Here is a 13047-nt window from a genome sequence, read left to right on the forward strand (position 1 = left end):
ACTCTTCGGGTCGTCGAATGATCTTGTGCGAACCTTCGGCATCATCGGGGAACTAAGGTGCTCGGGAACCAGAGGCGGCGGCCCCAAACACCTTCTCCCGGGACTTAGCATCTTCCTACCTTGCAGGGTGGTGACATGTGGCGGATGGCCGGCCGGGGCTCGGGACTTAGGGACCCCTGGTTCTGAATACACCGACACAGTCACGTATATTGTCTAAATTCGCAAATTATAGAGCCATGGTGGGCTGTTGTCCTGTTAGTAATGGTCATGGACTTGCTCTTCAATGGGCAAGGTAAAAAATTGAAAACGGATATTATCCGTTTCCGTATTTTTTATCCGGCCCAAATATTATTTCCGTTTCCTTATTCATATCCGATTCGGAATTATCTATATCCGTATCCAGGTAAGAATATCCGTATCCGTTTTTCCGGTTACGAAGCGGAAAATATCCACTCCGTTTTCAACTCTATTCTTGATGATTAGAGAACAAGTACTCTTTTATGTATTGTGAGCATTAGCCTTTTTTCTATTGCTTATGTGTTAATCATGCTCTTTACTATACTGCATCATACATATATATATATATATATATACACACTTGATGTGCATGAGTTTCAAAGCCCTTTACGTGTCACATGACTTAAATTGAATGTGAATATTAATGACTTAAATTGAATGTGAATATTAATGGTCTAATTGCTGGTACGTGGAACTGAAAGGTTAATGTCCACGGTAAGCATTGGGACTTCTATTACACAATCCAATCCGTTACGGCCATTAGCACTTAGTGAATGTATGCGATCAATTCCCATTATAAATACTTAATGCATTCAGTTTTCTTTAAGAAAGATGCACTCATATATTTAATTAGAACACAACATACTGTTAATTTTCTTTTGAAGAGAGAGGAGAGGGTATTTCAACACCATAATTCTCATTCTTTAAGTCTAGCAACCATCACACTAAGATTGTTTCATATAAGAACCAATTTTCTTCATTAGTTACATGGGATATTTTCTAACATTGTGCTTGGCACAAAAGCTGCCAGAAAAATCAACATTATTCAGTCCTTCTGATGATTCCGGGGAGTTTTTATTAACTTGCACAAGACCAATTAAGATGCACAATGCAACGTTGCAACCACTAAAAATGCAAAGATTACACCAAACAAGGCATGTAGTTCATGGAGACACCACAACACTGTATATATTTCCATGTGACAGTGATAGTTCAATGCATATACATTAATCGAACCCGCGGTTTCATGAATACGTGATACAACATGGTTTCAACAGATTGTATAATGTACATGTGCCCAAGCAATCATATCTTCGTCTATATATCCGAATGGTGAACCCCCTGATTGCAATCTCAGTGTGCTGCAAGGGCAAATCCTGTGTTCCCCATCAGACTCTTGACATACTCTTGCCTCACAGGATGATCCTCCTGAGGCCGGTTGTGTGCAGTCCAAACTGGTTCTCCAATGAAGAGCCTCATGAGCTGCACAAGTAAAAGCATTCAAAATGCATTGCTCAGAAGACCTGGTTCAGAAAATATTTAGTCTAGAAAAGGTGATTTATATATTTCTTGCCTTCTTGGACCGCTAACATGCACTATATATGTACAATTATCTCTAGCAACTGAACCAAGTTTCATGTGCTCATGCCCAGCATGTATTTCTTTACTTGTAGTTTAGTGATTTGCCTAATTTACCTGAATGCTAAATAGATGCAGCTCTGAAACCTCTACATGTTCAGCATTCAGCTACTAAAACTTTCCACACATTTTGTTGAATGTACTATCTACATAGATTAGATTGGCAAAGTTGTATGTGTATATATGTCATAACAGTTAATAACCACCTCTCACTGTGATTTTTCCTTTGGTCCTCAAGAGAGTCAGCATTCGAGTAAGTGTGTTGCCAAAGAAAAAAATTACTTGACATGGAAATTTTTGGTACTACCATTGGATGTCCCTTAGTTAGTCCTTCAATCATAGTATCATTGCCGCAGTTCATAAAACAGATAATACGAGTTATATGTGAAACTGTGACACAAAAAGATCGCTAAAGATCAAATAAGTGGTCCCCTCGTATCTAAGATCGTGTTGGTACCTTGACATAGTTGGCGCTGTCAAGGGTAAACCGATGATAAATGCCGGCTGGCAGGACAATCATATCTCCTTCTTTCATCCAAATCCGAATCCACTTGTCATCCTTGTCACGGACATCGAAGTACCCGCTACCCTCCAAGCAGTAGCGGATCTCTTCGTCAGCATGCATGTGCTCACGGAAGAAATTCCCCAGCTTCTCCTCGTAATTTTCCAGTTTTTCAGGACATATCTCAATAAGATCCTTCAGGAAGCAACACATATCAGAGTAGGATATCATACACAAGACACGCAAAACACAGCGAAAGGCAAACAAAAAGTGATTGAAGTTAAAAGGGGATTAGCGCAAACCATGTAGCTGTATCCTCTTTCTTTGCGGATTTTTGCCAGCTCTTCCTCACTTTCAGATTTCTTAGGGTCCAAATGCCAATACAGCACACCAATCTCTGCAAAAGAAAAAAAGGTGTGGTAAGTTGCATAACAGAGCAGGTTCAGCACAAGAGCTTATCAGGCTTCTCTAGACACCTTGGTTAGCAGGTTAGTCGTTTTAATCAGATTAAATACTACTCCTAACTGGAATGTTAATCGCCACATCGCATAGCCAAGAAGTCAAGAATCATGATGGTACTATTTAGGGTCAGTTTGTACCTTTGCAGTCTTTGTGTTGTGGAATCTAATTAGTAATACAGACATTTATTAATTCAGTCTGATTTTGTGGGGTTATTGCTGCAAAAACATACTTACACACACTCACACATATGACCTTATGGCAAATAGCAATGCAGGATTAGCTGAAGAACCACAATTTCCCGGAAACGCTGACATTGAACGTCGAATTAGCATTTGACAACGCAAAGCAACCAACTTTCTTTGATGCAAGAGCACTTAAATCGATTCAGATCTAAATTTAAGTAAACAGGCCAAAATGGCTTGACCAATTGAATATCAGGTCCCTATTCAAGCACTTGTATCAGAGCTTAGCACATGACAATCAACAGAGAAAGGCCCTAATACACATCCTCGTACCCAAAGGAGATATACCAGTAACCCAAGAAATCAAGCACGTAGAGAAATATTAGAGCTGAGCACCTTCGAGCTTGGAGAGGGGCAGCAACTCCTTGGGCCCCTCGAGGTCCTCTCCATTCTCCCCCACCATCCACGCCTAATATTCCAAGAACCAAGAGCACACGCAAATCAGCACAACAAGTAATCGCGGCAAAACGCAAGAGAAACGAATCAGGAAGGGACCTTGCCCCCATACCTGTGGAGCCATGTCGAGTGGAACGGGAACCGGGAAATCTAGGAGCTCGCGCGCTCGTTTGATTGGCCTCGCGTCCAGCCGGCGGGCTCCCTGAGAGTGTATAAATCAAGGTGGATGGTTGGTTACCAGTTGGTTCCAGAACCCGGATTGTTCCTCCTTGGTTTTGTCCTGCCCCGTGCGATTGTGGTGGAGCTTGCTGATGGGAACCGAGCCACAAGGAAGAAGTACTTATTTTTTTAAGGGGTTCCAAGGAAGAATTACTGATCCGGAGGCTGGAGCTGAGTTTGGTGGAGAGAGAGAGTTTTCAAAGATTGGGCTATTTTTCACATAATAGTCACTTCATGAGTCGGTTTTTCATTATCTCTTCCGTTACTATCCTCTTATTTAATAAAATATCTAAAATTTAAATAATTTATTATTTTTATTATCTACTTTCGTCTTCTAAGCTTCTCGTCTCGTTACAGGCTACGAATATAAGATATATTTTAATAATTATAAATAAATAAAAAAATTAAGAGAAAAATTAGCGAATATTTTTTTAATCTTATCTGAAATCAAACTATGGCATCATTTTTATAATATATTTATATTTTTATACTTAAATTTATGCTTATATTACTATGTCCAATATTTATATTCTGTTACAACGTACACCACTTACAATGGTGGCTTAGATTAGATTTTTTTATTTATATATTTTTGTTTTTTAATATTTGTATGACTACACATCCATTTAAAAAAATAGCAGCAATAGGTTATCGTCACCTATTCATCGAGCGAGAACAAGATCTCACCCGGTGAACAAGCGAGATCATATGGGGCCAGTGGTCAGGTAATAAAAAATCGATGCACAAACAAGACCAATAAAAATCTCGCCCACTAAACGAACAAGATCTTAAACCAACAGATCCACCAGAAAGTATCGCCCTTTGATCGGACGATTCCTTTTGGCGTGTGCACCTACAGTGTAGATCCATGCAAGAACCTCTTATGTGTGTCTGTATGTTAAGTGTGTTCGCATATTTTTTTCATTTAATTTTTAATTTTATTTGAGAGTACGAGAGTGATCCAAAAATTCTAAACGTTTTCATGAGCAAATTAGAGCTCACTAGCATAATTAGTTTGATCAAAAAGCCTAAGCCAATATTTAATTAAAATTCTCCAAAGCAACCTACTTTTATAAATTATAGTATTTTTTAATACCTCGAATAAATTCCCAAAAATAAAAAAAATTCACTAATATTCTTATCATATTATGTACTAATTTATAAAAAATATTTTTAACCCTTGGTTATTTGATGAAAAAGTAAGTTCATTTGTAATACTCTATTTATATGCATTTTATATGATATTCTCTTTTAAATTCAATTTGAATTCAAGCTGTACTACTTTTATAAATAATATCGTTTATCAATTGCCTCCATCTCAGTCACAGACCAATTGGCCGTGAAGTGAAGCCCATCCCCGCGACGTGAAGCCTGCCTTGATGAATGAGCGTATGAGATAACTCTAGTTCGTGGAAGTCACGAGATGATGAGAAGCATACGCAGCAGGAGTATGAACAAAGGCGGGGAACTGAATCTTCCTCTTCAGAACAACGATCGTGATGCTCTTCAATGTCCAACAGATCGATCATGCAATTTCTATTAGATATCACAAGAATGTCCAGCAAATCGACAAGAAGCATACGCAGTAGACGGCTTGATGGGAGTGTATGATCGATCTGCTGGACATTGAAGAGCATCACGATCGTTGTTCTGAAGAGGAAGATCCAGGGTCTCTGCCTCTGTTCATACTCCTGCTGCATATGCTTCTCGTCATCTCGTGATTTCCACGGACCAGAGTTGTCTCATATGCTCGTTCATGAAGGCAGGCTTCACGTCGCGGGAATGGGCTTCGCTTCACGACCAGTTGGTCTGTGACTGAGATGGAGGCAGTTGATGAACGATATTTTTTATAAAAACAGTACATCTTGAATTCAAATTAAATTAAAAAAAGAATATCACATGAAACGATAAAATACATATAAATAGAGCATTATAAAGTAACTCATTTTTCACTAAATAACTTAGGGTTTAAAATATTTTTATAAATTAGTACATCATATGATAAGAATATTAATGAATTTTTTTTGATTTTTGAGAATTTATTCGAGGCATTAAAATTACTATAATTTATAAAAGTAGGCTGCTTTGGAGAATTTTAATTAAATATTGGCTTAGGATTTTTGATCAAACTAGTTAAAATGGTTTGTCAGTTAGCTCTAGTTTACTCATGAAAACGTTTAGAATTTTTAGATCACTCTTGTACTACTAAATAAAATTGAGAATTAAATAAAAAAACATACGAACACACTAACGTATAGAAACGCACGAGAGGTTCTTGCATCGATCTGCACTGTGGGTGCATACACCAAAAGGAATCGCTCGATCAGAGGCGATACCTTTTGGTGGACCCGCTAACTTAAAATCTCGCCCATTCAGTAAATGAGACCTTATTACGTCCGACGGGTGACACCTCATAGATCCCGCTTGTGCACCGATTTTTTATTACCTAACTGTTGGGCCCTACATGGTCTCGTCCGTTCACTGGGTGAGATCATGTTCTCGCACAATGAACAGGCGACAATAGGTTATTGCTACTATTTTTTTTAAATGAGCGTGTAGTCTTGCAAATATTAAAAAACAAAAATATATAAATAAAAAAATTTCTTAGACTGATGCCCGTACTGACTTGGAGCCCATCATCAATGGCTGTCTCGGCTGGGCCTAGGTCCAGCAATGAGATCACGGTTAGATGCAGCTGGGCTTTTCGGTTTAGAAGCCTCTGCTGATTGGCACATTTTGCAGTCGCTGGCTCGCAGCTCGCGTCACAGGGTTTCGATCACCTTGACTCAGTGACTCGTGCACGAGCCGAACCGATAAGCTCGCCTACCGCCGGCGCCGCGGAAGACCGAGGACCCCGTGCGCCGATGGCGCGTGTCACTGGCGGATGCTTCCGAGCCGAGCGTAAGGCCCGTCCACCCACAGTGCGCGCGCACGTACGCACACAACACGGGTGGCGCGTGCGGCGAGGACGGTTGCACCGTCCGCCGGTGGCCCAACAGGAGCACGCGGCGAGATCACGGACCCGGCTGACGGCAAGCGGGCCTATCGCGCGCGCGCGCCCCGATACATGCCGTCAAGAGCTCCCACTCGCGCGCCGGCGCATCGGAGCAGAGCACTCAATGTTGGCCCAGCTCACAAAATCACACACACTAACACCCAGACGGTGTTTGGGACACGATAGAAAAGCAAGACAAAAACTAACAGTTGAGCACTACGAAGAGGAACACACGCACACAGAAGTTTTGCGGCACCGCACACCGACACCCTTTTCACTTTTCTTCTACTCCCTTAAACAAACTGATTACATACTTAAATAATCAAACTCGCTAGTTCAACCTTATTTGATCGCACGACTCGCCAAGCTAAACCACCTCTCTGCATGCAAGCCACAACCACCAGCATGCAGAGCACCATTGATCAACACAGCATGCAGTGAGCTATCTGATTCACTCTTCAGTCTTCACGCCATGACTCCACACTTCACTTGACTCGGCCACACATCCAAGCCAACGTGCACCTGCATGCAACCACTTACATGCAGATCATAGCCTTCTCTAACCAAACTAATTTACGCATGCATGTGCTGATCTGCTCTCCTACACACGCACAGACCGACTACAACTCACACAAACACGTAAACAACAAGATTAACCCAACACTAAGACCCACCAGGGCAGAACAGAAGCTGGACCCATCTACATGTCCGGTTCATGTTTCACCCTTGTTCATGCACAATTTCGATGGAACAAATTTCATTTGCGTTTCCCAGTTCCTAGCAGCTATCTAAGCTACCATCGAGAAACTCCACGACGGACAGCGCCACGGGCGCCTGCTCCGGGCGCGCCCTGATGCCGTCCAACGCCGCTCCGTCCCCGCCCACCCACTTCCTCAGGAACGCGACCGTGGCGCCGCCCACGAACCGCCTCATGGGCGCCCTGGCCCCGCCGCTCCTGCAGAGCACGCGCGTGGCAAGCCCCCTGGCGCCCGGCGTGTCGTCATCCATCATGTCCGTGTGGCCGTAGTCCCTGGCCACGAGGTGGCACACCGGCGCCGCGCACTCGTCGTAGAACGCCGCGTGGCTCACGCCCCGGGGCGCGCACGGCGGGAGCAGCGGGCCGCGGGGCAGCTCGCCGAGCCCCGTGCCGATGACCATGACGGGAGCCGAGACGTGCAGGGAGCGGTTCTTGCCGTTGAGTATCGGAGGTGGAGTCTGCTTGCCGACGCCCATGCCGTCCACCGGGTCGACGGCGATGAGGGCGGCGAGGGGGAGGGCGAGCTTGGCGTGGCCGAGCGCGAGCGCGAAGGCCACCTTGCCGCCGCGGCTGTGGCCGGAGATGGACACCTGGCGATCGACGGTGGCACTACTGTTAGTTTGCGTCGATGATCTCGGACTTCGAGTGATGGTGGTGTGGTTAGCTGGAGAAGGATGCTCCTTGACAAACCTTGCTCAGGTCGGCGCGGACGTTGGGTGGTAGCACGGACGAGAGGCCGCCGGCGAGCCAGTCGATGACAGCCGCTGCCGATTTGATCTCCTCGGTGGTGTCAGGCCCGGATATCGTGTATAGCTGCCATTGTACCCGAGCTCAATTTAGCGTGCACTAAAAACAGAGTCGCATGAACTTAAATCAGACGCTTAAATTCTACACACAAGACAAGACAACACATCCACCCACTAGCTAGCATACTACTCTTGTTCATCGAAAAGATAAACTCCTAGCATCAATTTGCTACAATCTTGCAAAGAAGCAGTAGACGAAACCGAACTAACTTTACGAGCAGCGAGAGCAGAGAACAGAACATGCATGATTGGATGACCTGATGAACTGATTACCTGGGGGCCAACGACGATGAAGCCATGGGAGGCGACGTGCCGGAACAGCTGGGAGTAGAAGGAGTTGGTCGCTAAGTACCCGTGCAGGAACACCAGCACCGGGTACTCCCCGGCCTCGCGCGGTCCGGCGATCAGCAGCGGCTTCGGCGGCAGCTCGTTCGAGCCGGCCAGCGACGTCGAGCACCTCGACGGCCTGGCCTCATCTACCCGGGCGAGGCTGACGCTGTGACCCCCATGGTCGAACACGCCTCCCTCAGACTCCGACTCCATGCGGTGGTGGAGCAGCAGGCAGTACGCCAAGAACAGCGCTTAACTTGCAGACCAGAATGCCCTGAAGGCCTGAAAGCGGCGGTGCTTGTTGATTGGATTCGTGGCTGCTTGGCGACCGACCAAGCGTCCGGGGAGAGAGAGAGTCTCTCGTCACTCCTGACGCTGTCAGTTGCTCTTAACGGCTGAGCCAGAATCCTGGCGCTGTCAGTTGCTCGCTGGACGCTTGCTCAGATGGAACAACCGAAGCTCCGAACAAAACAGGGCTCGGGGACCTTAGCCGCATGGCAGGTCAGGACGCGCTTCGTGTTCCCATCGTTGACGAGTCACAAGTCCTGCGTTCACGTCGCGGCCAGAAAAAAATAGTAATAAAAACCGTCTCGGTTTGAAAAGAAACGGGCGAGGAATCAAAATAGGCTCTGTGTGTTTTTTTTAAAAAGATATCGGCTCGCGGCACCCGTGCGCCGAAATTGCAGATGGCCGCGTTGGCGCCGCGCTCCGACCACAGGTGCGGCGGGAAGCCGAGGAACTTGAGCCACACATGCCCCGAGCAGAGTTGAGTGATTTTAGCATGAAATTTAATAGAGGTGCCAATGGTCATGTCTCGTTAGTTTTTTCTTTCGGTTGACACAAAAAGATGTCACGATAAATACTGAGCATATCGTGTGTAATATCTGACAAGTAACACTTAGGATACCATGGTTATGACGCTGTATCGTTGAATCTTTGTCGTCATCCATGTTCGGGAGTAACCCGTCAGAGCGCATATAGCCAACGACTTGTCTTTGATTGTCGAGATCAAAGAACAGATAGCAATATAGATTGAAAAAGAGAATGAGACTATAGAAACTAGGTATAATGAAAGGTAATGTAAATTGTGTTTGATCGATTGGATGATGATTCTCAATCGATCATGACACTCTCATATTTAAAGGGCGATAGTTCTTAGCCGTAAAAGATCATGACTCATAATTCAAATCAAATAAGACTTATATATATGATTTGGCTATGTCATACTACCTGATCTCTAAACTTTCTATAACTAACATATTTTTCCTAATCAACCACGTAAACTTCCATATATTTACCCGACTATCCTTTATTGTAGTTCGGTCTTCTTGGATTCGACTACATGCTCGACCCGAACATCTTCTCACGTACTACCTTCTCGATTTTACTACTTACTTAGAGACCAATTGCTCGACGTATCCATGTGCTCGAATCTGTCCAGTTCTTCCACCTGTTCGGAGACCAATTGCTGAAATTCACCGTGTTCAGAGGTCACCGTGGTCGATGGTCATCTGGTCATGGTCACATGGTTGGTGGTCGCCTGGTCGTGTTCGCTGGCCATGGTCATTGGTCGTGGTCACTAGCCGTGGTCATCTACTTGAAGATCACCTCCTACGTATTCAACCAGGTCCAACAATATTCCGTTGAGCCGATCACCATTGTAATAACCACTATATATACCAAATCTTGCCATCAACATGTTGATTTCAATGACACATAGTTGTTGAAACAAGTCTCCATTGTTGTATTAGGGTATACATTTTTTAATATCTACTATATAAGATATGAGTTGGTTACCGTGTCATCTCTTCTTCTACTCTCTTTTCATTTAATAAAAATCTCTAAAATTCAAATAATTTACCTATTTTTTCCATCCACCATCATTCTCCAGCCTTCTCACCTCATTACCGGCTATGGATATGGGATTAATTTTACTAATGAAAATAAATAAAGAAATTAGTAAGGAAGTTAGCGTATAATCTCCTCTTTTTTCGGATCTTATCTGAAATCAAACTACGGTATCACTCCTAACGTATTCATTCGGTGAGACACTCTCATGGAGCATCCATATCTACATATCTTGAGTTTGTACTTAATGTTACTACATCTAATATTTGTATTTTTGTTGTAACGCATGCACATGCACTTAGCTGCTAATGGAATGAAATTCCAGTATCAGCCTCACGAGACATTACACTGTTGCAGCACGACTAATAGTATCATATACCCGTGATGTAACAAAAAATGACACAACATGATAATTATGAACATGTACATCACTGTGTGAAAAACAGATAAATGAAACATGAAATGAGTGATGGGTCTATCGAGGGCTAGTCCCTGATAATGATTCCGGAGTGTACCGGTCGATGGGTGCATGAACGACGTTTACAATATAATGAACTCAAGAACACCAAGGGCTATCCATGTTCAGGCCCCCCCGAAGGATAACTACCCTACGTCATATGTATTTTGTTATGAGTTTTTGTGAACTAGTTACAGATGAGTTCTTCCTCCCCATCTAGACTCGTTTCTCCCCCTTTATATACAAGAGAAGGAGAACTTACAAGTGGACCTCTTTCGGTAGACCCATACCCAGCTAGATATTCTTTTCTCAGGCCATCACCACGCGGAGCGTACACGCCGCACCTTGCGCCGGTGGTACTGCGGGCCCATCCTATCCTCTTGGATGCCTCCACTTTTACTTTACCTCTGTAGCCCAGCTTATCCTCTCGCCGTGAGTCGCATGCTTATCTGCCAAGCCGTTTTGTCCCAGCCTTCCGTGAGCCTGCCTGCGAACTCATCCACTTTCCTGGACCTCCCGCGACCAGCAAGGGCTGGTCGTGGGATCACAATATATCGCAAGGAGGCTTGTCGCGCAAGCCTCGCGTGGGTCAAGCGAGCCTTTACCTGGTCACACGATAGGCAAGGGTTTAGGAAATATCCCCTGTCGATCACCATATCCCTCGTGGGACCCATTAGCTAGGACGCCACTTACTCAATACTTCGATAGTAGCCCCTAAGCTCCCTCGTGAATGTGGTGGTCTGACCGGCTTGCCGCGTGGTCGCGGGTGGACCTGGTCGTACCACCTGGGCCCCAGGTGAACACGAGTTCACCCCAAAAGTGGCCATCGATGGAGTCCACTTTCGTGGTGGGCCCATAAAACCACATCTTGAGGGGAGGTTTTAAACTTACACACACACAGAGAGAGAGAGAGAGAGAGAGAGAGAGAGAGAGAGAGAAACATCGTGGGAGAGAGAGATATTGATTTCCATTGAACCTGAGGAAATTTCTATTCCCCAAGCACGACCATTCGAATTACAAGACAGCTGGGCTCTGTGCGACGGTTAGGATATCATGGCCCTATAATCTGGAAAGCCAAAGCTTACCCACGAATCCTTTCTCCACCCCCCATTTCCCCCAAGCCCTTGCGCTTGGAGCCCATCGTCTCCATTTCCACTCGTGCTCTTGCCGCAACTCCTATGGCGTCACACAGCAGAAAAGAGCCTGACTTCCCGAAGTCCAAGTGCACCGCTGCGAAGCTAAAGCTGATGTACGAGAGTCGCATGCTCCCGCGCCGCCTGTCTTTCGGGTACCGCCTTGGGGGGGGGGGGACGTCCCTGCTCCCCGCCAGGGGGCGATCATAATGTTCGCCTCGTTCTTCCTAGCCAACCTCGTTCCTTCCTTCTCTGAATTCTTCACCACTGTCATCTCGTTCTCTGACATCTGCCACCTCCACCTTAACCCCAATTCCATTATCATGCCGAGCATCATCACTCATTTGTCTGAGAATTTTATCGGGGTCGAGGCATGCCTTTACCTTTTTAGGTACTTCTACACAGCTAGGTTACAGAACAGACTGGCTACCGAAAACTGCGGCTTTCGTCTCCGCGATGGTGTTACGGGCTCCTACATTGAGATGGGCCTCAAGTCATCGTGGTCGAGATGGAGGGAGGAATGGTTCTACCTCTCGATCAAAGATTCCTTAGACAACCTCTGCGTTCCAGAAGCGTCGGCGCGCCGCAACGAGAACTGAGGGAACTCCCCTACATCGACTCAGGAACTTTTGACCCTCGTCACTTGGGTCAAACAACTTGCGAACGCTGGGCTTTCAGGATTAGATGCTGTTAACAACTTCAATAAGCGCCGGCTATGCCCCTTACGGAGGAGAGCACATTCGGCCTATTAGTACACCAAGAGTGACGATGCCACTAGGGAGAGCCTCATAGGTAACGTCGCAGCTGTCCTTGTGGCGCTAATTGCTGGTCATGATGTGTCTTAATATTCCCCTCATCTAGATCTCTTTGATGACATCATTTACTTGCGGACAAATTACTAATGGCGGTGGCTGCAAGGAAAGGTGGACCTTTGCGCGAAGCTTCTCCGTTGTGTGATCTCCTTCCGTGGAAGAGCGCTCAGATCAGACTAGTATGCTTAGTATTTTCTCAGGATTTCTATCTCCAAATCTTCTCCAAGGTAAGGGTTTCATAGTTTGTGTCGCCGCAGAATCTTACTAAGGTTGATGTCTTATGTCCGGTAATCGACGAGGTTACATAAGTTTCCCGGGAGATTGATCTTACTGCTCGCATGCCGTTTTCGCCGCCCAGTGCCACCTTAGTCGGCTACCACTCCATTTGTGATGTCAACCCGGCTGGCCGTAGATGTGACTAGATTGGATAGA

The 13047-nt window shown here is 45.3% G+C and overlaps 2 protein-coding genes across 2 annotated transcripts; both read right to left on the reverse strand.

Annotated features, from left to right (window-relative positions):
* Positions 1-1177: 1177 nt before the first annotated feature.
* LOC133908019 (acireductone dioxygenase 4-like) lies at positions 1178-3655 on the reverse strand. Its single transcript, XM_062350155.1, has 5 exons — positions 3371-3655; positions 3199-3271; positions 2461-2555; positions 2114-2353; positions 1178-1500 (listed from the first exon to the last, which is right to left on the reverse strand). The coding sequence occupies exons 1-5, from the start codon at positions 3380-3382 to the stop codon at positions 1372-1374; spliced, it is 549 nt and encodes a 182-aa protein (XP_062206139.1). The 5' UTR covers positions 3383-3655; the 3' UTR covers positions 1178-1371.
* A 3508-nt stretch (positions 3656-7163) lies between these two features.
* On the reverse strand, positions 7164-8708 carry LOC133907896 (chlorophyllase-2). Its single transcript, XM_062350002.1, has 3 exons — positions 8309-8708; positions 7920-8042; positions 7164-7819 (listed from the first exon to the last, which is right to left on the reverse strand). Exons 1-3 carry the CDS (start codon positions 8576-8578, stop codon positions 7250-7252), a joined length of 963 nt encoding a protein of 320 aa, XP_062205986.1. The 5' UTR covers positions 8579-8708; the 3' UTR covers positions 7164-7249.
* Positions 8709-13047: the final 4339 nt, after the last annotated feature.

The sequence above is a fragment of the Phragmites australis genome, chromosome 24 (assembly GCF_958298935.1).
Source record: "Phragmites australis chromosome 24, lpPhrAust1.1, whole genome shotgun sequence".
Classification (NCBI taxonomy): Eukaryota; Viridiplantae; Streptophyta; class Magnoliopsida; order Poales; family Poaceae; genus Phragmites; species Phragmites australis.